General features: G+C 46.3%; 1 protein-coding gene across 2 annotated transcripts in view; it reads right to left on the bottom strand.

Moving 5' to 3' along the window:
- Positions 6,762–25,996, bottom strand: part of USP43 (ubiquitin specific peptidase 43) — a 48,535-nt gene continuing 29,300 nt past the window's right edge. The window contains exons 9-15 of one of the 2 annotated variants that reach the window (XM_018064647.1): positions 22,656–22,759; positions 21,463–21,540; positions 20,534–20,660; positions 20,090–20,441; positions 17,516–17,674; positions 15,658–15,822; positions 6,762–8,493 (exon numbers count right to left, since the gene is read on the bottom strand). In XM_018064647.1, coding sequence (XP_017920136.1) covers positions 7,412–8,493; positions 15,658–15,822; positions 17,516–17,674; positions 20,090–20,441; positions 20,534–20,660; positions 21,463–21,540; positions 22,656–22,759 — 2,067 coding nt within the window. In that variant the 3' untranslated portion in view covers positions 6,762–7,411. The remainder of the gene's footprint in view (positions 8,494–15,657; positions 15,823–17,515; positions 17,675–20,089; positions 20,442–20,533; positions 20,661–21,462; positions 21,541–22,655; positions 22,760–25,996) is intronic. The other variant, XM_018064646.1, reaches the window with a different exon arrangement.

Below are 25,996 nucleotides of genomic sequence, written 5' to 3'. Positions count from 1 at the left end.
GACTGATGTGATTGGTGACTGGAGACAGAGAAGGCAGCTTCGGGACGAGAAGGCTGGAGCCAGCCCTGCAGGCAGTCTTGGGGTTGCACCAGGACGGGGCTCCAGGTCAAGACCTGGGGTCCTGACCTGCTCTCTTTAGGGCTCTGCCTCCTCTCAGGGTGGAGTGGGCTAAGGGGCCCCTCCTTTGGTGGTGGGGGTGGGGTGGGTGGGTGGGGAGGGGCTGCGTCCATGCTGGCCCTGATCCACATTCCGGGAGAGCAAAGACTCGAGGACTCCAAGGTGAGGGAAGACCTCGGCCCCTGGGGTTCCTCACAGGAAGCCGCGTGGAATGACAGCTCAGGAAGAAAGGTCTCAGGGAGAAAGGCATCCGTGTCAGTAGCTCTGCTCCACTGTCCCTGCAGCCAAAGCGGGCAGAGACCCACGGGCGGGTCCATCCTCAGCCGGACTGTCTGGCCGGGACCCCAAGCTCCTGAAGTTGAATTTCCTGTCCGGGGACTTTGATCTCCCTCTGACTGGATGCCCCCACCCCATTGCCTTCCGGATGTCCCTGTGTCCACGCGGGCCCTGCTGCCTTCTCAGGATAGGATATCTCACCAGTCTAGCAAATGAAAACCCACCACTCGTAGGTTGAAACACAGGGGAAAAACTGTTCTAAGTTGTTGAGAGGAAGGCATCATGCAATAAGAGAAATGGCCACCAGGGGTCACTGTGGCTCCAAACCTATTTTATAGTGGCAGTCTCTGTTCAGTTCACTTCCGTCGCTCAGTTGCGTCCGACTCTTTGTGACTCCATTGACTGCAGCACGCCAGGCTTCCCTGTCCATCACCAACTCCTGGAGTTTACTCAAGCTCTTGTCCATTGAGTTGGTGATGCCATCCACCCATCTCATCCTCTGTCGTCCCCTTCTCCTCCCCTCTTCAATCTTTCCCAGCATCAGGGTCTTTTCAAATGAGTTGGTTCTTGGTATCAGGTAGTCAAAGTATTGCAGTTTCAGCTCCAGCATCAGTCCTTCCAATGAATATTCAGGATTGATCTCCTTTAGGATGGACTGGTTAGATCTCCTTGCAGTCCAAGGGACTCTCAAGAGTCTTCTCCAACACCACAGTTCAAAAGCATCAATTCTTCAGCACTCAGCTTTCTTTATAGTCCAGCTCTGACATCCATACATGACCACTGGAAAAACCATAGCTTTGACTAGATGGACCTTTGTTGGAAAAGTAATGTCTCTACTTTTTGTTATGCTGTGTAGGTTGGTGATAACTTTTCTTCCAAGGAGTAAGCATCTTTTAATTTCATGGCTGCAGTGATTTTGGAGCCTAAAAAATAAAGTCTGTCACTGTTTCCTCATCTATTTGCCATGAAGTGATGGAATCAGATGCCATGATCTGAGTTTTCTGAATGTTGAGCTTTAAGCCAACTTTTTCACTCTCGTCTTTCACTTTCATCAAGAGGCTTTTTAGTTCTTCGCTTTCTGCCATAAGGGTGGTGTAACCTGCATATCTGAGGTTATTGATATTTTTCCCAGCAATTTTGATTCCAGCTTGTGCTTCTTCCAGCCTAGCATTTCTGATGATGTACTCTGCATATAAGTTAAATAAGCAGGATGACAATATACAGCCTTGACGTACTCCTTTCCTAATCTGGAACCAGTCTGTTGTTCCATGTCCAGTTCTAACTGTTGCTTCCTGACCTGCATATAGGTTTCTCAAGAGGTAGGTCTGGTATTCCCATCTCTTCCAGAATTTTCCACAGTTTGTGGTGATCCACACAGTCAAAGGCTTTGGTGTAATCCATAAAGCAGATATAGATGTTTTTCTGGAACTCTCTTACTTTTTCGATAATCCAACAGATGTTGGCAATTTGATCTCTGGTTCCTCTGCCTTTTCTAAATCCAGCTTGAACATCTGGAAGCTCACAGTTCACATACTATTGAAGCCTGGATTGGAGAATTTTGAGCATTACTTTACTAGCGTGTGAGATGAGTGCAATTGTGCGGTAGTTTGAGCATTCTTTGGCATTGCTTTTCTTTGGGATTGGAATGAAAACTGACCTTTTCCAGTCCTGTGGCCACTGCTGAGTTTTCCAAATTTGCTGACGTATTGAGTGCAGCACTTTCACAGCATCATCATTTAGGATTTGAAATAGCTCAGCTGTAATTCCGTCACTTCCACTAGCTTTGTTCATAGTGATGCTTCCTAATGCCCACTTGACTTCACATTCCAGGATGTCTGGCTCTAGATGAGTGATCACACCATCGTGATTATCTAGGTCATGATCTTCTTTGTATAGTTCTGTGTATTCTTGCCACCTCTTCTTAATATCTTCTGCTTCTGTTAGGTCCATACCATCTCTGTCCTTTATTGAGCCCATCTTTGCATGAAATGTTCCCTTGGTATCTCTAGTTTTCTTGAAGAGATCTCTAGTCTTTCCCATTCTATTTTTTCCTCTATTTCTTGGCACTGATCACTGAGGAAGGCTTTCTTATCTCTCCTTGCTATTCTTTGGAACTCTGCATTCAAATGGGTGTATCTTTCCTTTTCTCCTTTGCTTTTCACTTCTCTTCTTTTCACAGGTATTTCTAAGGCCTCTTCAGACAGCCATTTTGCTTTTTTGCATTTCTTTTTCTTGGGGATGGTCTTGTTCCCTGTCTCCTGTACAATGTCATGAACCTCCGTCCATAGTTCATCAGACACTCTGTCTATCAGATCTAATCCCTTGAATCTATTTGTCACTTCCACTGTATAATTGTAAGAGATTTGATTTAGGTCATACCTGAATGGTCTAGTGGTTTTCCCTACTTTGTTCAATTTAAGTCTGAATTTGCTAATGAGGCGTTCATGATCTGAGCCACAGTCAGCTCCTAGTCTTGTTTCTGCTGACTGTATAGAGCTTCTCCATCTTTGGCTGCAAAGAATATAATCAATCTGATTTCGGTGTTGACCATCTGGTGATGTCCATGTGTAGAGACTTCTCTTGTGTTGTTGGAAGAGGGTGTTTGCTATGACCAGTGCATTCTCTTGACAGAACTCTATTAGCCTTTGCCCTGCTTCATTCTGTACTCCAAGGCCAAATTTTCCTGTTGCTCCAGGTGTTTCTTGACTTCCTACTTTTGCATTGCAGTCCCCTGTAATGAAAAGGACATCTTTTTTGGGTGTTAGTTCTAGAAGGTCTTGTAGGTCTTCATAGAACCATTCAGCTTCAGCTTCTTCAGCATTACTGGTCGGGGCATAGACTTGGATTACTATGATATTGAATGGTTTGCCTTGGAAATGAACAGAAATCATTCTGTCATTTTTGAGGTTGCATCCAAGTACCACATTTTGGAAATGGCAACCCACTCCAGTGTTCCTGCCTGGAGAATCCTGGGGACAGGAGCCTGGTGGGCTGCCGTCTGTGGGGTTGCACAGAGTTGGACACGGCTGACGCGGCTTAGCAGCAGCAGCAGCACTGCACTTCAGACTCTTGTTGGCTGTGATGGCTACGCCCTTTCTTCTAAGGGATTCTCGCCCACAGTAGCAGATAAAATGTTCATCTGAGTTAAATTCACCCATTCCAGTCCATCTGAATGGACTGATTCCTAAAATGTCAGCGTTCACTCTTGCCATCTCCTGTTTGACCACTTCCAATTTGCTTTGATTCATGGACCTAACATTCCAGGTTCCTATGCAGTATTGCACTTTACAGAATCAGACTTTGCTTCTATCACCAGTCACATCCACAACTGGATGATGTTTTTGCTTTGGCTCTGTCTCTTCATTCTTTCTGGAGTTATTTCTCCATTGATCTCCAGTAGCATATTGGGCACCTACCGACCTGGGGAGTTCATCTTTCAGTGTCCTATCTTTTTGCCTTTTCATACTGTTCATGGGGTTCTCTGTAGAGCAGAGCAATAACAAGTCCACAAAATTGCATGCGGTTCACCATCTCCAATGAGCAGCCCCCTCACCCCCCGACCCAAGACTCCATTTAGTCTTTACACCAACACTGAGTCACTGAAACAGCTGAAAAATCCATTTCACCAACGACAGAACTGAGGGTGGTCCCGCTGTGTCCGATAGTCTCGGCCTCCAATCTGGGCAGAAATCTGACCCCATCCTTTCCCATGCCCTGTTCTCCCAGCCTTCCCTGCCAGGTCCCTCTAGATGAGAAAGTGATACAAGGGAACTCGGGCATCCTTGTGGAAGGTGTAGCATGGCAGGTGTAAGCACAGGGTCCAAGTGTAATTGCCTCTTCCTGTTCCAAACCCATAGCCTAGGACAAGTGCTCCACTCTCTGGTGCATTACAGAGAAAACTGCCAACAACTGGGCCCTGCTCACGATATCCAAGGGTGTTCAAAACGGAGAAGCCTGGGTCACAACCCAACCCCTTAAGAGGACAAAGGACGTGGGGCTGGGCTTAGGAAGAGCTTGGGAGTGAAAGATGATAAATGAGAGTCAACAGAGGAGAAAGAACCAGATACGGCAGGAGGACTCCTAGACTCCCGGAACCCGGGAGGACAAGTGTGTCTTCCCCATCGCCTGAGAGCACATGGATTAAGACTTGAAGAAAACACAGACTTCTTTTGAACCGCACTCTGGTCCGCTGATAACATACATCTCTCTCCGGTGGCAGGTGGCGGGCCCCCCTGCTCATTTCCTCTGTCATCTCAGTTCCGTCTTGGAAGTGGTGCTCCAAAGTACATGGTCTCCACAAATGAGCCAGTTTCGTTCATTCTTCTGGCTGAGTAATATTTCATTGTATATGTGTATCACATCGTCTTTATCCACTCATGTGTCGCTGGACATTTAGGTTGACTTCCACGTCCTGGCTATTGTCATCTAGAAACGTGGAACAGATGAACCTATTTCATGTGGGCAGATGTAGACAATGGACACAGCGGGGGCAGGGGAGGGTGGAATGACCTGGGAGATTAGGGTTGACATACACTACTATGTGTGAGAGAGCCAGTAAAACAGATGCTCTGTGTAGCTCAGGGAGCTCAGCTTAGTGCTCTGTGATGACCTAGAGGGGTGGGGTAGAGGGGACGGTGGCAGGGAGGCCCGAGAGGGAGGGGATTAAGTAAACATATAGCGCATTCACTTCCTGTACAGCTGAAACGAATGCAATATTGTAATTATACTCCAATTTTTCCCAAGTACACAGTCTTTCTTATGGTGAAGAAAAAGAACCTCATTCTTCCTTCTTAGAAAAAGAACAGTAGCAGAGACACACCAATGAGTCATGCCAAGTGTATGAGGAAAGACTTAATTTAAGTCGGGTGTCTTAAATGGAAAGGAGGTATTTCTAGAAAATGGACTGTTGAGGTAGAGACTCTCCAGTCACCTTACCTGTCAAGCCCTCTGTCTGATATCATTGCTGATATCAACATCTATGAGCTTAGATAACCAACAAGGAACTATGCTCAATATTTTTAAAAACTTACAAGGGAATCTGGAAAAGCATTTCTCTATCAGAGTCAGGTTTAGCAGCTTCCCCATAAGAGAGGCAATATTTGTTAAAACAGCTACTGAAAAGTGTGCGAAGTTCTAGGAAACAGGGGACAGTCACCTTGAGACAGGCTAAGACCTGGGACCCTTTGCAGTGCTTGCACCTGGACAAATGTCCCAGAGGAACAGATACAAAGAAACTATAAGGGGACTAAAAACAACTGCACATATAGACTGCTGCTGCTAAGCCCCTTCAGTCGCGTCCGACTCTGTGCGACCCCAGAGACGGCAGCCCACCAGGCTCCCCCATCCCTGGGATTTTCCAGGCAAGGATACTGGAGTGGGTTGCCATTTCCTTCTCCAATGCATGAAAGTGAAGTTGCTGAGTCGTGGCCGACTCTTCATGACCCCAAGGACTGCAGCCCACCAGGCTCCTCCTCCCTCCATGGGATTTTCCAGGCAAGAGTATTGGAGTGGGTCACCATTGCCTTCTCCACGTGGGCAGTTGGCCCAAATTATAAACAAGAAGATTAAAAAAAGGCCAAAATCAAACTGCCACTTCTGAGGGGCAGGGAGCAATGGCAGGGTCCTGCCCGTGATCCCTGCACACAGCACCACCAAGGGGAGGGCAGACCATCTAAGCTGCCCCTCAGACCCAACCACCCTCACCCCATTTTAGGGACCAGCTGCCCTCCGCAGGGAGGGATCAAGGGCACCTGCTGCTTGCCTTCGCTCCCTCCTGCTGCAGCACAAGCCCCAGTAAAGCCTTGCCTGAATTCCTGCTCTGGCCTGTCATCAGTTTCCATCATTAAGGAGTCCAAGGACCCTGGCGACGATCCATCAAGACAGGCTCAGACTCTGGTCCTTGAACGTATATGTTCTCTAGGGAGAGACCTGGGGAGACTTCTGTTTCCTTAGCAAACAGCAAGTGATTTTAATTAAAAGTACTTAAAATTTTCAGAAACAATCAATGACTTTCTGATATAAACAGCAATGAGCTTAGATAACCAACAAGGAACTATACTCAATATTGTTAATAACCTGTAAGGGGAAAGAATCTGAAAAAGGATCCATCTATCTGTAACTGAATCGTTGTGCTGTTCACCTGAGAAGAACGTGACATTGGAAATCAACTTATTTTTTTTGACCGTGCCATTGGCATGCAGATCTCAGTGGGGTCAAGCCAGGGTCTTAACCACTGCACTGCCAGGGAAGTCCAATTATACTTCATTTTTTAAAAAAGGGTTAAATGGGGGGAAAAAGCAATGAGCTAAGTTTATGCAGCAGAAACAAGAGCATTTGCCTAACTTTAATAATTCAGAGAGCTATTTGCATGTTTCATGGATGAACTTTTATTAAAATTGTACATAGATCTCACAGTTAATTAAAAAAAAAAACTTCCTTTTCCCCCAGTATCAAAATAGTTTTCTTTTTTAAATACCTTGAAAAACTTTAATACAACTGTTATATATTAAATACTCTCCTAAAATCTCAGTCATTTCTCTCCCATTCATTCTAGAATCCTGCTTTAGTATAGCTACCACTTGCTTTTTTGGCATCCTTAATGCTTCATCCCGGAGAAACATCAGGAGGAAAAGAATTTCCTGTTAAGTCCATTATTAAAAAACAAGGTTTAGGAGAAGCTAATGACAATATTTGATTTAGTACTGAAGATTCTTATTAATCAGTCCTTAATACAAGTACTCAGGCCCTGGAATTACTTAAAACAGCAGTTCTTGCCCTGAAATGGTTATACTGACCAACCAGCACCCTCTGGTGGTCTGGAAACACACAAACAGCTAACAACACAGGAAGGTCTTTTCAGATGTTTGGTGTTGGAAATACAGATGCAGAGACCAGAAATTTTAATTTTCAGGGGCCAAGAGAAGACAACTGGCTTCCCCCAATCCCACTCTCAACACGGACTGCCCACAGGTGCTCGGTGCAGAGCCAAGAGAATGGCAGCTCCCCTTAGAGCACACAATCAGAAGCTGGACTCAGGCAAGGATTTCTTCCGACGTAAGGACAGCGTGTGGTACTTCACCTTCGGCAAGGTGCCAAAAGATGTCTGCTCCCCGGGGACGCTCCTCTGTGATGTGCCGAGGGCGCTGGCCCTCGGGGGCCTGCCAGTCTTGCGAGGGAGGAGCAGAGAGCTGGGCGCTGACCGGACGTCCCTCTCTCTTTCCAGGTGGCCGGCTGGGCCCCTGGCCAGGCTCTCTCGAATCCTGAGGGACGGAGATGAGCCTCGGGCCTCCCCATCCACAGCCGGGCTCCGCCTGCCGCTCACCAGGGAGACGGGGGCCACCTGGGGGGATGCCTCTGGCCTGTCCCTCTTTCTGATCTCCTTCTTCCAAAACACAGACCTCAGAAGGGTGAGGGTCCCTTGTGGGAATCTGTCTGTTTCAGGGTCCCTTCTCTCCCCATTAGCCCTCATCTTGCCTGAGCTGTTTGAGCGACTGTCTGCACTCTTTCTAGGTAACGTCGCAGCGCTGGGACCCTCTTTGGGGGAGGGTGCTTGGCCACTGCTCCCGGTTAGGCCACTTCCCTTACAGCTTGTGGTCCTTTGGCCCTCAGGCCGGGCTCGTCTCCCATCATCTTCTGTTGAGGACATCACTGTGAGGGGCAAGTCAAACTGTTTGGGCAGCCTGATGTCCTGACTTGAGTTTTCCTTGAGCTTCCTGGCTGCATTCGGGCCATCTGAGTTGCCAGGGACCACGCAGTGGCCAGGATGGCCAGAGGGGCAGGGCGCTGTGGCCAGCACTGTGTTGCTGGTTCGCCTACTGTCTTCACTCTCCACAGAGAGGGTGGCGTGTGACTTCTGGTGACCGCCAGCAGGACCCGTCAGCAGCTGCACGATGGACTGGCTCGTGGACCGAGGTCTCCGTCTGGACTCCAGGTACTCCACCAGCTCGACGGATGTGCCCAGCGGTTTCTCCCTGGGGCCAAAAGACCAGTGGAGGGGCATGGTCTTGAAGGCCCCCTGCTTTGCTCGGGAAGGCGTAGGCACCTTCATGCTGATGCTCCGGCCTTGGATGCCCCGTGCCAAAGGCCTGGACTCCAAGCCTCCTGAAAGAGACACCAAGAGCATCAGTGCCTGACCCACCCTCCAGCTGCAATAAGAGTGGGGGCTTCCCTGGTGGTTCAGATGGTAAAGAATCCGCCTGTAATGCGGGAGACCCGAGTTCCATCCCTAGGTCAGGAAGATCCCCTGGAGAAGGGCATGGCAACCCACTCCAGTATTCTTGCCTGGGGAATCCCATGGACAGAGGAGCCTGGCAGGCTACAGTGCATGGGGTCGCAAACAAGTCAGACACAACTGAAGCAACTTAGCACCCAAGCAGTAAGAGTAGCCACCTCCAACAAGCACTGACCGAGCACCTGTGATGATCAGGCACCATCCTGAGTGCTGGGGACATAGCAGTGAACAAGACTATGGCTCCTGCCCTTGGGAACATCAGTGTTTTCACTCACTGCTTCAGGGGCTCCATTTATATATTTGAAGCCACAGGGCAAGCCAGGGCCAACAAAGGTAGCTATGTGCCAGGCAGTGCAGACTCCCAAGAAAGCTCAGTCTCTGAGGCCACAGGCCTAAGATTTAAGATTCTTTTCGTTCATCTTAAATATGGCCATGGAACAGAATGCTCAGCAAAACTCCCTGCCTTTTCAGGTCAAATTAGGTGCTTGTACCTTTCAAATGCACCAATCTCCCTTAGGCTTAAAAAAAAAAAAAAAGAAGAGGATCATGTGTTTAATTTTATCAGAATTGCCAGATTCTCCATTGTGCGTTTTGTGACACAGAAAGATGCTTTTGATATGTACTATTAAGGATGATACAGAGTCTAGAAAAGGAGTAATCCAACTTGCAAATATATATATATACACACACAGGTATAAGTATAGATCTGTGCATATGTACATATGAAAACATACAAAGAAGTATGGAGAAATAAATACTAAAATGACAAGGTGTCGAAAGAACCATGGGGGTGCTGTGTGGTTTTTATTTTCTTCTCAATTCTTTTCTTACTCTCAACATTTCTAAAGGGAACATACATATACCCAAGACTGTGTATCCTTCCTGAAGACATAGTCAATCAGTGTCAAAAAAAAAAACCTTAGGCACTAACTTAAGCAAGGGGGTGACTTGTACACTGAAAACTGATAAACACTGCTGAAAGAAATGAAAGATGACATAAATAAATGCAAACAGATCTTGTGTTCATGGATTTGAAGGTTGAATATTGTTAAAATGTCAGGACTTCCTGGTGGTCCATGGTTAAGACTCTGCACTTCCAAGGCAGGGAGCACAGATTCAATTCCTGGTCTGGGAACTAAGATCCCATATGCCTCATGGCATGGCAAAAAAATAAAAATAAAATAGCAATAAGAACAATAAAGAATTTTTTTTACTCTTCAAAAAATTGTCAATATTACCCAAAGAGATATATGGATTTAGTGCAATCCCTAACAAAATAACCATGAGGTTTTAAACAGAAACACTCATCCTAAAATTCATATGGAATCTCATGGGACCCCCAGATAGCCAGTCACCGGAAAGACACATACTGTATGATTACACTCTAAGAAGGACTCTGAGCAGCCAAAAGCAGAGACACGGAAAGTATAATGGTGGCTGCCAGGGGCTGGGGGAGGAGGGAACAGGGAATTAGTGTTTAACAGGTTCAGGGTTTCAGATTTACAAGATGAGAAGAGTTATGGGGGTGGTTTTTGGTGGCTGTACAGCAATGTGATTGTACTTAGTACCACTGAACTGTACACTTACAGATGGTCAAGATGGCAAAGCCTATTGTGTGTGTGTGTGTGTTTGTGTTCCTGGTTTGTGGGATCTTAGCTTCCCAACCAGGGATTGAACCCAGGAACCTTGACAGTGAAGTCCGGGAGTCCTAACCACTGGACCACCAGGGAAGTCCCTGTTTTGTATGTTTAACACAGTTTTTAAAAGTTAAAAAGTCATTGGTCATTGTACCCTTAAGACGCCTTGATTTATGAGGTGCCTGTCACCACTGAGAAAGGACTCTTCAGCTAAGCCCACGTGGAACAAGGACAGTCACCCTGGGCAAGGGCACCAGCCTCTTGCCCGCAGTCCTCCACTCTCACCACAGGGCACGGTCCGCGGCTCCCAAAGTGAGCAGGACTGCAGCCACCAAAGCCGACCTCTGAGCTGTATGAAGAGGGCCCAGGGGGCGGGGGTGCTCAGGAGGTCAGAGGAGCAGGTACGAGGGGTCCCCAAGCTGCCAGCCGCCAGACGTACAAGCAGGTAAGCCAGCTGAGGTGCACAAACAGTCCATCAACTCCATGAGGCGTCTGATAGCATCTCCAAGGTTCTGAACATCTTGCCTTTCAACTTTTCCACAGATAATCTTTGGTATTTTTTATTTTTCTTTAAAGCACTTTAGATTAGCCAGCGATGGACACAACATCACTCCCAAATACTTTGTAATTCCAGTCCTGAATGATGTTGTTGTTCCATCATTAAATTCCCACACCTTGGAGGGAAAAAAATAAAACATTTCTGGGGGCTGAGATGTGTGGAAAGGTTTTGTTTCTGGTCCACAGCCCGAGGGAAGGGCAGAAAGAGAAGCTTTGTATTAGGAGTCACCGAGCGGTGACTTTCAGCCTTTCAAAACATGAGGAGCCGACTGCAGCCCTGGCAGGCGGCGGAGCCCGCTCTCCATCCTTTCCCCGCCCCCAGTCGAGGGGCGCGGGCACCCCGCATCCTGTCACTGGAACCGCAGGTGTCCACAAAGCACCCAGCTCCTCTTTCTCAAGACGCAGTGAGAAAGCACCTTGCCGATCAGGATTTTATTTCATTCTGTTTGTTGGATCTGAGAAGGAGCCAGAGCTTTGGCGGGGTGGAGAAATAAACGCGAAAGCACCCACTGGGAGCCAGTGCTTCCTGTTCACCAAAGACCTCGCTTTCGGGGAAGGTGGGCGGCGTAGTGCGGGGGCCAAGTGCTCCCCAACAAGAGAAGCCGCAGCAATGAGAAGCCCCAGCACCGCAATGAAGAGTAGCCCCCGATCACCACAACTGGAGGAAAGCTCAGGGGCAGCAACGAAGGCTCAGCGCAGCCAAAAATAAAAACGAGGAAGTAAATAAAGACTCTCAGGAGCCAAGGCCACCGGCCCTGTCCATCACTCCAAGAACCACCGGCCACTCAAAGAGGCCGGAGGGAAGCCTCTATGTGCAGAAACAGGAAAGTAAGAGCACACTTAAAGGGGTCTGGCTGGAGAAGGACATGGTAATCTACTCTGGTATTTGTGCCTGGAAAATCCCGCGGACAGAGGAGCCTGGCAGGCTATGGTCCTGCGGTTGCAAAAGACTCAGACAACACTGAAGGGACTAAGCAGCAAACAAAGGGGGTCTGGCAGTCAGAGAATATGAATAAACAGAACCATCAGAACAGGCTCTTTTGAGCCATCAAAGAAAACAGACAAAAGCTGTCAATGAGACTCCAGTGTAGAAAAACAGGAGACTGAAATATGTGACTTTCAGGTTTTAAATTTCAGTAAATGAACTGAAGGCATTCAGGGTCACTGTTAAGACTCAGATTAGTGCCCTGAAGTGATCTTGAAATTTATGACATTTGGTACATTTCAAAAATTCTATAATTGTGAAAGAAGCGTTCGAAGCCACAGAGCAAAATGGCAAAGAGATAGAAATTGCAGGGCAAAGCTAGGAGACTTGAGGACGGATGTAGGAGAGTCAAGAGGCAAATAACAGGAATTTGAAAAGTAGGCAAGACAATAATTAAACAAAAAGAGCATTTCCTTAAAGAAAAGCCTGCATCTGGAGAAGGAGCATTCCAAGTTCCAGACAGGGTTGATGAATGAACACAGACCCAGGCATATTCTGGTAGGATTTCTAAACTCCAAGGTCAAAGCTTCCAGCCAGAAAGAACAAGTGACTGTCACATGAAAAAAAATAAACTTGTCACCTGCAACCTTGGGGCCTCATAGACCGTGAGAAAACGTCCACAGATGCCCTAGAGAAAAACAACTGTAACCTAAGAGCCCTTCCCCACCAAGCTACCATATACTTTCAGGGGAAAGAAAATATTTGCGGCTCTGCTGAGAGTTAGACAGCATATCACACATACCCAAAAAGAACTCTGAGCAAACACTAAAAAGTCAGCACCACGACCGCAAGACAGAGGGTGATGAGAAGAAGACAGACAGCGGTGTCCCAGCAGACACTGCAGTCAGGTCCCATCCACCCTCCCGGGGAACAGGTGGTCTTAGGATGTGTCACCTGAGGCTAAGCTGGCGTGTCTGGGACAGGAAAGCGACAGCAAGAGGAATTCTGATGACAATCTGGAACAGAGGAGGAAACCACCTCAGCAGAATCTAAGAGCTGGGGAATGACATGGGGGAGCTCCAGAAACAGACCGGAAGGAACGCGTGAGAACATTCCTAAGCTCTCAGCTGGGGGGAATGGCATGGAAGCGTTATGCAGGCCATCTTATGGGGGAAAGAGGGAAGCCAGTGCTGAAACACAGTGACTCGCAGGAAACAGCTTCTCGTATCCGTATAATAACAGGACAGTACATTTGATTATAAATATTGGGAAGCATGAAGTAACAATAAGATGTTAAAGACCAGCATTTCCAAGTGAAGGAGGAGAAAAAGGGAACACATTGCAATGTGATCAAATCACTAAAAATAAGAAAGAAAGAATGAGTGAGTAATAGAAAACATTTTCAAATGAAAATTCACTATATATAAAATAGGTAACCAACAAGGACCTACTGAATAGCACAGGGAACTATAGCAATATTTTGCAGTAACCTGCAAGGGAAAAGCACCTGAAAAATATACATAATTATATGTTATACATGCGTGCATGATAAGTCGCTCAGTCATGTCCAACTCTTTGCCACCCTACGGACTGTAGCCAGCCAGGCACCCCTGTCCATGGGATTCTTCAGGCAAGAATACTGGAGTGGGTTGCCCTCCTCCAGGGGATCTTCCCGACCCACAGATCACATCCATACCTCTTATGTCTCCTGCATTGGCAGGCAGGTTCAGGAAATCACTTGGCTGTACACCAGAAGCTAACGCAACACTGTAAATCAACCATACTTCCATTTTTAAAAAGGACATGGTGAAATTGAATACAACAATCGACTCACCTAACTTAATACTTAAGATATAAAGCTCAAAAAAAAAAAACAAAAAAAGATATAAAGCTCACATTCCTCAAACAATGTACATTATTTTGTACATTGTGTACACAGAACACTGACAAATAACAAATAACACTGACAAAATAATCATCGTGTACTTACTTGGTCACCAAAAGGGAATCGTTTTTGAAAACAACATTCTTGGATCACGATCCATAAAATCAGATATCAAGAATAAAAGAGTGACTAAAAACTCTTAAACAATTGAAATACCCTGATAACCTTAAGATCAAAGAGGAAATCGAAACTGAAATAACATACTGTTTGGAAATCACTGAAAAAGAGACAGTAAAACCTTTGAGGCTTAATACAAGCCATAGAGGAAATTCACCATCAGGAGCATCGACACTGAAATGCTTTAGTCCTAGGGCCCCTCCTCTGAAAGGACCTCAGCAATTTTTTCACATGGTCATGTTTTTATATACAATTACACAAGTATTTCTGTGTCCTTTTCTTTTTAACAGAGCCTCTCCTAACGTTCATCCCCAATTATATAAGTTGTGGTTCCCATAAATTTGAATCTGTTCATTTTTGTTTAAATTGCCTTCATTATTATGAGGTCCCATAACCAGAGCTATTGGAAGGATCAAACTGCCAAGCTATCAGTGTTTCTCTGCAGGGGAACTGCTGGCACTTGGGAAAGACAAGTCTGTGCTGCATGGAACCATCCTTGAGCATTGCAAGACATTTAGCATCCTTGCCTTCTGGGGACTAAATGCCAGTTGTCCCCTCTACTCATTTTGACAGTAAAAAAAATTCTCCCACATACCCATAGGGATAGGAGGTGGTATTAAGTGAAAGTGTTAGTCCCTCAGTCATGTCTGACTCTTTGCAATCCCATAGACTGTAGCCCACCAAGCTCCTCTACCCATGGAATTCTCCAAGCAAGAAAACTGGAGTGGGTTGCCATTCCCTTCTAAGGGATCTTCCCGACCCAGGGACTGAACCTGAATCTCCTGCACTGCAGGCAAATTCTTTACCATCTGACCCACCAGGGAAGCCCAACCACTATTGAAAACCTATGGGCTGGATTTTGATCTTGCCCAGGCTTAGTACTCACAAGAAAATAAGGATGGATATTCAACCATCTCAGGGCTTCTCAAACAGGTTCCAAATCTATCACCATTATATTCAAACTCCAAGAGGGAACACTCCTTTTGAAGCAAGGCTCTGACCCGTGTCCTAAATTGAAACTTGAATTTGGAATTTACACCTAAGAGCCACAAAGCCAAGATTCTGGCAGCCAGAAGGAGCAGGTCTTCCTGCAGCCCAGTTACTCTGCGGCTGAGCTTGTGACTGGCTATGTCTGAGGTTCAGCTTTCTCTTTTGTAAAAGGGCGATCATCTCACTTCTCCCAGAGAGCTGGATGAGGAGATGAGATACATAACATGCCTGCAAGGGTGTGGAGGTCAGTGACTCTCCAATACTACTCCTCCTTCCACCCCACCCCTCTCTGTCTTTCTGGGGAATTTTCTAGAGCTATGCCTGACCCCTGTCTGAGTACTATGTTGGAAAGTTGGCTGTCTCTCGAAGTTGCCTCCTTACGCGATATGAAACACATTTTTTCTTGGGAAAACTGAGAAATGGCCCAAGGTCCTAAACCTCTAAACAGACCTGGGGTGAATTTATGAGCTTGTCAGAGGCTAATGCTAATGAGGAATGGACAAGCTTGGGAAAGAATGCCTTTTGTTTTTTGTTCAACAGACACTACCCTAAAATGTGCAGTCACAAAAAAGTGTGCACAGATAAAACATGTGAAGAGAAAAGAAATGCCCAGATAGAGTAAGTCAGAATATAATGCACTGGGACTTCCCTGGTGGTCCAGGGGCTAAGACCTGTGCTCCCAATGCAGAGGGCCCAGATTCCGTTCCTGATCAGGAAACTAGATCCCACATGCCCCACCTAAAAGTTTGTAATGCTGCCCCAGCCAAGACCCAGCACAGCCAAATAAATAGACAAATGTTCTAAAAAAAGAACATAAAATAAAAATAAGATCAGCAAATTTAACTGATATGATGGAACATACCCTTCTCCTGCCTGGGCAGGCTGTTGGTGCAGAAGGCAGACTCAGGCAACCGGGGCCGTGCAGGGCAAGGGGCAGAGCTCCAGGACAACAGGCTGCCCCTTGTACTGCCGTTACTGCTCCCGAGCCGGAGGAGCCAGTGGTCAGACAAGGAGGAGCTGGTGGAACCTGCAGAGAGAACACAGAGCAGGTGGGCTGAACCATCCTTCGGGGCCCCCAGAACACTTCTCACCGCCAGATTCCCATCCCCGAGCCCGGAACTACAGAACCAGAATGGAGCTATAGAAACAAAAGTGAATTGCTAGAGGAGAACCTGTAATGGATGAACCATAGCTTCCCTGGTGGCTCAGAAGGTAAAGAATCTGCCTGCAACGTGGGAGACCCAGGTTCGATCCCTGGGTCAGGAAGATCCCCTGTAGAAGGGCATGGCAACCCACTCCAGGATTCTGGCCTAGAGACTGTAGGGCTACTGTCCATGGGGTCACAAAGAGTCGGGCATGACTGAGCGACTACACTTTGACTTTCTTCTTTAATAAACATAGCTCTCAGGTTGGGTTAGGCAATTATTTCCTATTGAGGACCCACATCCCTTATAACTGCCTCCCTTTCTAATAGGACTAATGCAGGGTTATACTACACAAGCGTAACACATTATTGACCTGAGATGTATTAATGTGTCTTTTGTTACCTGAACATTACTGACTGGCGACACATCAACACGTTTGTAGAGAGTGATACAATTAACATCACCCTGAGAAGGTGTTAGAGCTTAAAACTGATCAAGGGTTTATTATGCAACTTATAAATGTCATTATCATTCACATTTTCCTCCCTTAGGTTTTTAACCTTGTGTGTAGCCCACACTTAAAATTTTCAAAAATAACACATTGCAAAATTTTGAGTGAAAAAGAATTTTTCAGTAAATTTTATGCTGATTGTCCAAGTGACATATATACTAGTGTCTTTGAAGATGACAGTTCTTCAGAATATAGTTCTGATTCCAACAATGTAATTATTAGGCCAACAAAAGATGGAAAGTGAAAATGAAACCCATGGTGCTAATGAAGGCTCCTTTGCTTCTACAGAAGAGAGAACAAAAGACAAAATTTTATGAAAATCAGAAAACTACAGTTGTGTCAGATGTAACAATTGAACATCATAACCGCAAAGTGTTAATGAAATAGCAGAACTAACTTTTGGCTGACCAAAATAAAAATCGGTGGCCAAAGCAATAGTTTCTGCAAATATCCCTCGGTCAATAATGAGCTAATTAAGATCAGGCTCATATGAGCAAGAGAGAAAATATAGAATGCCATGCTCCCAAGAGTCACCTGTCACAGGTACAAAATGTTATTCCTTTTCCCGTTCTTGGATCTCAGTGTGTCCCACCCACATCCTTACAAACGGGACACAGTTCTGTAGGGCTGTACATGCTCTGGAAAGTGAAAGTAAAAGTCGCTCAATCATGACTGAGTCATGGACTCCCCATACAGTCTGTGGCATTCTCCAAGTCAGAATACCAGAGTGGGTAGCTGTTCCCTTCTCCAGTGGATCTTCCCAACCCAGGGATCGAACCCAGGTCTCTCACATTGCAGGCAGATTATTTACCAGCTGAACCACCAGAGAAGCCCAAGAATACTGGAGTGGGTAGCCTATCCCTTCTCCAGCGGATCTTCTTGACCCAGGAATCAAACCGGGGTCTCCTGCACTGCAGGCAGATCCTTTACCAGCTGAGCTACCAGGGAAGCAGACAAAGCTTCCTCTTTCAGACCCTTGCCAGACCTATCCTGGTCCTTGATGTGACTGAGCATCTTACCTTTGTTCAGTAGCCCCCTCTCCCAGGAGGAACGGCAGTACCTACCTCTCATGGAGCTGCTGGCTGACCACGGAGGGATGCTGTTCCTCTTCTGATAAAACAAGATGTAAGCCCCTCGTGTATTGACCTCGTCTTCTAGAAGTGGCTCCACTGTGCTGTCATCATAACTGTACCACTGGCCGTCCAGAGAGTTCCGACAGTAGGCTGCGAAGGTCCAAACCCCAAGTCCCCATTAATTGGAGCCCCCCAAAGCAGGAAGAGATTTCCCACTGGCATGGCTGAAAAACAGATATTTGTCATAGAATGAGAAACGTCGGTTCATTTTTAGCCAGAAAGGAATTTTGTGGAATCAGAAAGGATCAACCAGTTATACATCCAGATGCTCACTGATAAAGTGAGTTGTTACTACGAAAGCTGAATCCTTACACTGTAGAGATTGTTCAGGCAAAATTTCTAATAAAAGCATGTCCTGAGTTCCTTGTGGGGGGCTTCCCTGGTGGCTCAGACGGTAAAGAATCTTCCTGCAATGCATGAGACCCAAGTCTGATCCCTGGGTTGGGAAGATCCCCTGAAGAAGGGAATGGCTACTCATTTCAGTATTCTTGCCTGGGAAATCCCACGGACAGAGGAGCCTGGTGGGCGACAGTCAATGGGGTCGCTAAAGAGTCAGACATGACTGAGCAACTAATACTTTCGTAATGCTAACGTAACGTAACAATGCTAAAAGGTCATTCTGGTTCTTTTGAGAAGCTTCAAAATGCACATCTCTGATTCAGTACGCAAGGACAATATGCAGTTGGGATTATAATACACTTCCTTCCCACCTAAGAACTGTAGTCAAACATCTAAGAAAATGATTATAGATAAGACTCTCACCACCTTCCAAACAAATATAAGAAATATTCCTCTCCTTTCCCTCCACATCTCAGTAAATGGTACCATAACATACTAATTCAGGAGTAAAAGCCAGCTTTTTTCTGTAATGGGCCAAATAGCCCATTTGGTGCAGGTCACCTTTGGCCACCTACGGTCTCCGTCATATATTCTTCTTGCTGTTATTTGGTTTGTTTTTTTTGTTTTGCTTTTTTACCCCCTTTTAAAATGTAAAAGCCATTTTTAACTCATGAACCGAACGAATACAGGTGCCAGACTGGATTTGGCCCATGAGCCACACTTGGCTGGCTTTTTTTTTTTTTCTTTTTGGCTGAAACTTACGGCATGCGGGATCCTAGTTCCCTAACCAGGGATTGAACCCACGTCCCCTGCTGTGGAAGCACAGTTGACTGACTTGCACTGGCTCAAGCCAGGCAAGAGAAGTTCATCTTTGCTCCTGCCTCTCTCCCATCCCATGCTGAGTCCAAAGGCCAGTCTGACCAATTCTCTTTCTCAAATGTGTCTTGAATACCCTATCATCACTGAAGTCCCAGCCAACACCATCTCCCACGTGAGGCCCAGAAACAACCTCCTAATTGCAATTCCAGCTTATATTCTTGTTCCACCCAATTCTCTGCTCGAGCTAAGACCTCACTTTGTGAACTCAATTATGTCTTTATTCCTCTGCCGAAAACCTTTTAATGGCTTCCCACCATGGTTTGGAAAAATGCAATCTCTTTTCCATGGCTTCCAGCGTCTTGAGATCCAGCCCCATCTTGACTTACTTCCCCCTTCAGTCACAGTGTGATTTCATCAATTCTTAACCACCCAGACTCTGCCTCTGGACCTTTGCACATGCTAGAGTGCTGCCCATAATGCTTTCCTACCATTAGTCAAACAGCTAGTTCCATATCTTCTTTCCTAAAGGTAACAGCCCTTATCTATATCTCAGACACAGCAACCAATCACCTTTTCATGACACCGAGTAGTGAAAGTGTTAAAGGGACAAGCACCTTTTTAATTTCTGTGTCTGAAATTAGTCCCATGAGGGCAGACCTCCTATTCATCTTGTTCATCACTTAGGCTCCAGCACCTAGCCCAGGGTTTGGCATAGAATGGGGACTTCATAAATATGTGCTCAATGAACAAATGAGTGATGATCCTGGTTGTTTATACGGTCCAGTATTTTTCAAATTGCAGGTTCGTGAGTACACTAGCAATAGCACACTTTTCAAAAAACAAAATATTTCCAAGAATTTTTTTCCAGAAATGACCTAATTTATACTAGCAGAGAACAGACAAAGGTATGCAATTATGAACTCAGCGAGCTGCCAAGCTCTTTGTTTCTGTCTTTCCATCCTTCATTCACTTCAAGTTCCTAGGAGGCAGTTACAATTGAATGTACCCCATAGAAATAAATACCAAATCTGATAAGTGGGAGTCTTTGGGCTGAATCACAGATGAGGACAAATGTCACTCTTTGGGTTTCACCTGATATGGTGAAAACTCGGGCTGTAACTAACTTTCTATCCCAACCACCCTCCTAACCCTGCCCCATGCTTGGACCAGCACCCCCTACCCTCTGGCAGGTTCCGGGCATGCAGTGGGTGAGGGGTCAGCTGGTGTTGAGTGCCCGAGTGAGCTTGGCATCTCATGGGTGTCCCTTCCCAGGATATCTGGAGGCCCAGGCCACAGCCACGAATGTGGCCATAGCAGCAGCAGCCACGGGCCGCGAGGCAGGCTCACCTGTGTAATGCCCACCTTGCAAACTGCCGTGGTGGTTGCAGACAGCGTAGAGGTCGTACAGGAAGTCTGGCGGGTAGCTGGTGGGCAGGCAGGCTGGCTGCTTCCAGGAAGGAGGCCAGGCGCCCGGCATGGCCTTGGGGCTGGTGCTCCTCTGGGCCACGTGGGGAGCCATGTCGAGCCCGGCGAGCGGGAACTTCACCAGCGTGGAGAGCTTGTTCCTCCTCTCACCCACCTGGCAGAAGCGCTTGAGGTGGATGATAAGGATGTCGGGCAGGGTCCAGAGGCTCAGCTTCACCACCCCCTGCTGCAGGGCCTTGCAGTGGGGGCACCGCCACGCGTCGTCCTGGGCCAGCTGGAAGGGAAGCCACCAGGACCGTGAGCCCACCCACTGATGGGCCCTGGCACCCCCCCGTCCAGCCAAGGCGCAGACCCCCAGGGCGGGACCTGTTCCTCCTTGGTGTAGAACTGGAAACACTCGTCCAGGGTGCAGCTATGCTGCTGGTGGGCCTGCTGTTGCCGCCTCACGCTGTCCGCGTCCTGCACCCGCTCCTCCTGGGGGCTCCCAAACAGGCTACAGGGGGAGCAGAGAGGCCGTGTGGGTGTCTCACCTCCCCACACACACCCCAACTGGGGGTCTCTACTCCCAGCTAACGGGGTGCAAAGCATCTGCTGTGGAGTCAAAGGCTCCCTTCCTTGGGCTCCCAGAGCGTCCACTCTCTTACTGGAATTCTCAGTCTCCCCCACCAGCCCTGAGAAGGACCAAGCCGTTGGCTTACACATCTTTGTTTCATGTGATACACAACCCGGCACCTAGCTAAGATTAATAAACCCTCACCAGGCCAAACAGTGTCCTTTCCCAACGTTGGAAGATGCCCTCAGGGTTAGAGAAGCAGCCACACTGAGTGACTCGGAGTGTGCACTTGAGCCCGATGGCCTGAGTCCAAAGTCCACCGCTGCCAGCCATGGGCTGTGTGACACTGAGCAACTGTTTAATCTCTCTGTGCCTTGGTTTCCTCATCTGACAAGGTGGATTCAAATCGGCTCTACCTTACAGAATGTGATGCATGAAATATCCTGCACGGATGGAAAGTGCTCAGAGCAGTGACTGGCCAGGGGGAGTGAATAAGTGTCACGTCACCATTTGCAACTGTGACCCTGACCTCCACGGCCATCACCCACCATCATTGTACTAGGCCTACTGCTGTTGTTTATAGACACACAATTGCCACTTGGGCTTCTTGGAGGAAAGGGTCACAGGGCATCCGGGAAGCTTCATACACCCCACAGTGGCATCAGGGGAGCTGGCACAGGAAGGCCTTTATGCACAAACAGGCTTTGTCTCCTCTGCTCGAGCTAGGCTCTGCTGGACTCACCGCTCCTTGGTATCAACGTCCCACTCCACAGCCAGTTTGATGTGCGGAGGACCTCCTGGCCTCCTGAGATGCAGAGCCCTGATGAGAGAATAGGGGGCCCATCCAAGACATGGAGACAGGCTTCCCACTCTCCCCACCCTCCCCACCGCCAGGACCGATGTTCCCAACAGAAACATCCAGAGCTGCATGGAAACTGAGGTCGGGGGCCTGGGGAGGCGCTGTCTGCAGAAGGCTTGGTCCTTCATCTACCCTGAAGCCTCTGTCCTCCCTGCCCTGTGAGCTGGTAAGCCCTGAGGGTCTGGTGGCTGCCCGGCCATGGCTTAGTGCTCCCACTGCAGCCCCATCCACCTGCTCAATGTCAACAGGTCTGTTCTGTTTGAACATCCTACACACACACACCCAATTCTGATGATGCCCAAAATGAGCTGCTGGGTTTTCCTCCACTGTGAAGTGAAAGGAGCACCTTCGAGCCCACCTCCACGACCTAAAAGGTCTTCCCCTTCCAGAGCCCCCCAGACCCAGAAAATCTCATTGGCCCATTGCTCTTTCCAGCTGCTTGCACTCAGCCCATTTCAGAAGAGATTGGCTGGCCTTAATGCAGAAGAAAGTGGAAGACGTGAAATCAACAAGATGCATATAGACGAGCGATGGGAGGGTTGCCCCTTAAAAGAAGGTTTTGAATGTATTGCAAGAAAAAAGTGGAGATGTCACATGAGCCTCCAGCTGTCACCAAGATGATTCAAAAACAGGTTTTGAGGGACTTCCCTGGGGGTCCATGGTTAAGACTCTGCACTTCCAATGCAGAGGGCATGGGGTTACATCCCTAGTCAGGGAACTAAGATCCTGCATGCCATATAGCATGGCCAAAAAATAAAAATAACAAATAAAATAAAATTGAAACTATCAAAAAAAAGAAAAAAACAAAAACCCAGGGTTTGAGTTCATGGAAGGTATACAATCCTTAACTAGCCGTGGGAACCCCAGGGTCCCCTCATCTCTGAAGTGGCCATCAGTCCTGCTTAGACATAAGGACTGGAAGCACAGAAATGTATATAAGGACCTAACCCAGTCACTAGTGCTGAAGACCAAAAGCAACTAAGATTGTCATCAGTTTTACTGATACACAGCCTTGAAGGAGTCTAGTCAGACAAGAACATATTCATTCTCTTATCATGTCTGGAACATCCCCTTACCTGTCAACTGCCCAGTGACAGAGGGGCCGACTGTCCTGTGGGGATAAGTAGCTGCAGGCCAGGGAGAGTCCCACGACCCGGATGGAGAACAGTGACCCCAGGTTCTGCCAAGCCAAGAACAGGAAGCAGGTCAATGTGCATGTTGATGTGAATCAGATGGTTATGTGTAAAGAAGTTACTCAAAAATTGCAACTTTCTGATTATAGGGTATTTTGAATATGTCCTTAATAATTGTTTTCTAAACCTGGAGATATAAAGGATTTAGTTTTTTTTAGAAGATACACCCTATACCTTTTAACATAGTAATCTAACACCATGTAACATTAAATTTTCTGAAACAGTGAACACAGTGATTTAAAATAACATTTTAAAAAGTAAAATAACACATGGTTAATTGAAGCAAATGTTGTCACAATAAATGGGAAGTTAAACCAATTCTGTTCATCAATTATTAATAGGCAATTTAATTTATCAAGATGATTATAATAGTTATCAGATAACCAAAGTGAGGCAATTATCTAAAAGCAAGCTAGGGTACATTTTACTTATCAAATGTTAAGTATTTGTACACATTGAAATAAGCCACATAAAAGAAATGTCACGTTTTTATTCTAAGATGTACATTTTTTTCATATTCTAACTTTTCTGAAGTGAACCTTGAAAGTGAAAATTGCTCAGTCATATCCAACTCTTTGCAACCCCATGGAATTCTCCATTGAACCCCATGGAATTCTCCAGGCCAGAATACTGGAGTGTGTAGCCTTTCCCTTCTCCAGGGGATCTTCCCAACCCAAGGATCAAACCCAGGTCTCCCACAATGCAGGCAGATTCTTTACCATCTGAGCCACCAGGGAAGCCAAGTGAACCTTAAACAGCGTTATTTGCAATAGTCAACCGGTAGAAGTAACCCAAGAATTCATCAACATATGAATGGATAAACCAAATGTTATTATTACATACAAGGGATTCCCTGACAGCTCAGCTGGTAAAGAATCCGCCTGCAATGCAGGAGATTTCAGTTTGATTCCTGGGTTGGAAAGATACCCTGGAGAAGGGATAGGCTACCCACTCCAGTGTTCTTGGGCTTCCCTAGTGGTTCAGCTGGTAAAGTCTGCCTGTAATGCAGGAGACCTGAGTTCAATCCCTGCCTTGGAAAGATCCCCTGGAGAAGGGAAGGGCTACGCCCTCCATTATTCTGGGCTGGAGAACTCCATGGACTATACAGTCCATAGAGTCTCAAAGACACACACAGTGGAATATTACTCAGCCTTAACAAGTAAATTCAATGCATGCTGCAACATGAATGGACCCTGAAAACATTTTGCTTAGTGAAATAAACCAGACACAGAAGGGCAAAAATTGTATAGTTCTGTTTATATGAGATACCCAGAGTGGTCAAATTCATAAAGACAGAAAGTAGAATGGAGGGTGCCAGAGGCTAGGTGCTGGGGGAACAGGGAGTTGTTATTTAATAGGTATAGTTTTTGTGGGTATGATGAAAAATGCAGGGGGTATAGTGGTGACAGCTATGCATCATGAGGAATACAATTAATGCACACTTGTGAATGGTTAAAATTAATGTTACATGCATTTTACCACAATGTTTTAAAAAAATAAAGTCAGGGGTTGCCTGTATCAGAATTTTGCAGGCCCCACTGACTGCTTGATTGGTTTCTAAAACTGAAATGGCTGTAGAGGTGCAGAGGCAAAAGTACAAGGGAGACCAGGGGGAGACTAAGAACAGCTGAGTTCAGTGTTTGCATGAATGCAGTTCTGTCCACTTTCAACAGCAAGGAGCACAGCGTTTGGGGAAGGCCAAAGCTATTACTAGATATTCTGACCTACTTAGGGAGAAATTCGAGTTTCTAATTTGGGCAGATCTGCCGGACAGTTCATGGAACAAAAATCCTTTGGAGATAAAGATTTGGTACAAAGGTAGAAAAGGTCATTAACAAACTGATATTTGGGGTAAATCCTGAGTCAAATGTATGGTTTTCCCTGGGCAGGAAAGCACATGAATTATGAATAATTATGAAGAAATCCCTTTGAAATGTTTGGGACATCCTCCAAATGGGAAGTTTGTACTTAGAGAATAATTGGGGGAAAACGAAATTCTGAGGCTACTGACCTGTCCCTAAAAATGTTAAAAGTCTTCTGTGCCAAGCAGCCATCAGAACAACTTCTGATACTATCGGGGCTAAAAGGAATGGTTTTAGGGAATTCCCTCATGGTCCAGTGGTTAAGACTTCGTGTTTCCAATGCAGTGGGTGAGAGTTCTATCCATGGTTGGGGAACGAAGATCCCACATACCCCATGGCATGCCCAAAAAATAAGAAACGGTTTTAAAATTTGTTGCTTTTATTTGGAAACTACCAGACTCTACACATGGACATCACTAGATGGTCAATACAGAAATCAGATTGATTATACTCTTTGCAGCCAAAGATGGAAAAGGTCTACACAGGCAGCAAAAACAAGACCAGGAACAGACTGTGGCTCAGATCATGAGCTCCTTATTGCCAAATTCAGACTTAAATTGAAGAAAGTAGGGAAAATCACTAGACCATTCAGGTATGACCTAAATCAAATCCCTTACAATTATACAGTAGAAGTGACCAATAGATTCAAGGGATTGGATCTGATAGACAGAGTGCCTGAAGAACTATGGATGGAGGTTCGTGACACTGTACAAGAGGCAGGGATCAAGACCATCCCCAAGAAAAAGAAATGCAAAAAGGCAAAATGGTTGTCTGAGGAGGCCTTACAAATAGCTGAGAAAAGAAGAGAAGTGAAAGGCAAAGGAGAAAAGGACAGATATACCCATTTGAATGCAGAGTTTCCAAGAATAGCAAGGAGAGATAAGAAAGCCTTCCTCAGGGATCAATGCAAAGAAATAGAGGAAAACAATAGAATGGAAAAGACTAGAGATCTCTTCAAGAAAATTAGAGATACCAAGGGAACACTTCATGCAAAGATGGGCACAATGAAGGACAGAAATGGTATGGACCTAACAGAAGCAGTATTAAGAAGAGGTAGCAATAATACACAGAAGAACTATATTTAAAAAAAAAAAAAAAAAGATCTGCAGGTCCCAGATAGCCATGATGGTATGATCACTCACCTACAGCCAGACATACTGGAATGTGAAGTCAAGTGGGCCTTAGGAAGCATCACTACGAACAAAGCTAATGGAGGTGACGGAATTCCAGTTGAGCTATTTCAAATCCTAAAAGATGATGCTGTGAAAGTGCTACACTCAATATGTCAGCAAATTTGGAAAACTCAGCAGTGGCCACAGGACTGGAAAAGGTAAATTTTCATTCCAATACCAAAGAAAGCCA

Source organism: Capra hircus, chromosome 19 (assembly GCF_001704415.2).
Source record: "Capra hircus breed San Clemente chromosome 19, ASM170441v1, whole genome shotgun sequence".
NCBI lineage: Eukaryota > Metazoa > Chordata > Mammalia > Artiodactyla > Bovidae > Capra > Capra hircus.
Note: the sequence above shows the minus strand (reverse complement) of the source record. Positions and strands in the feature narration are given on the sequence as shown.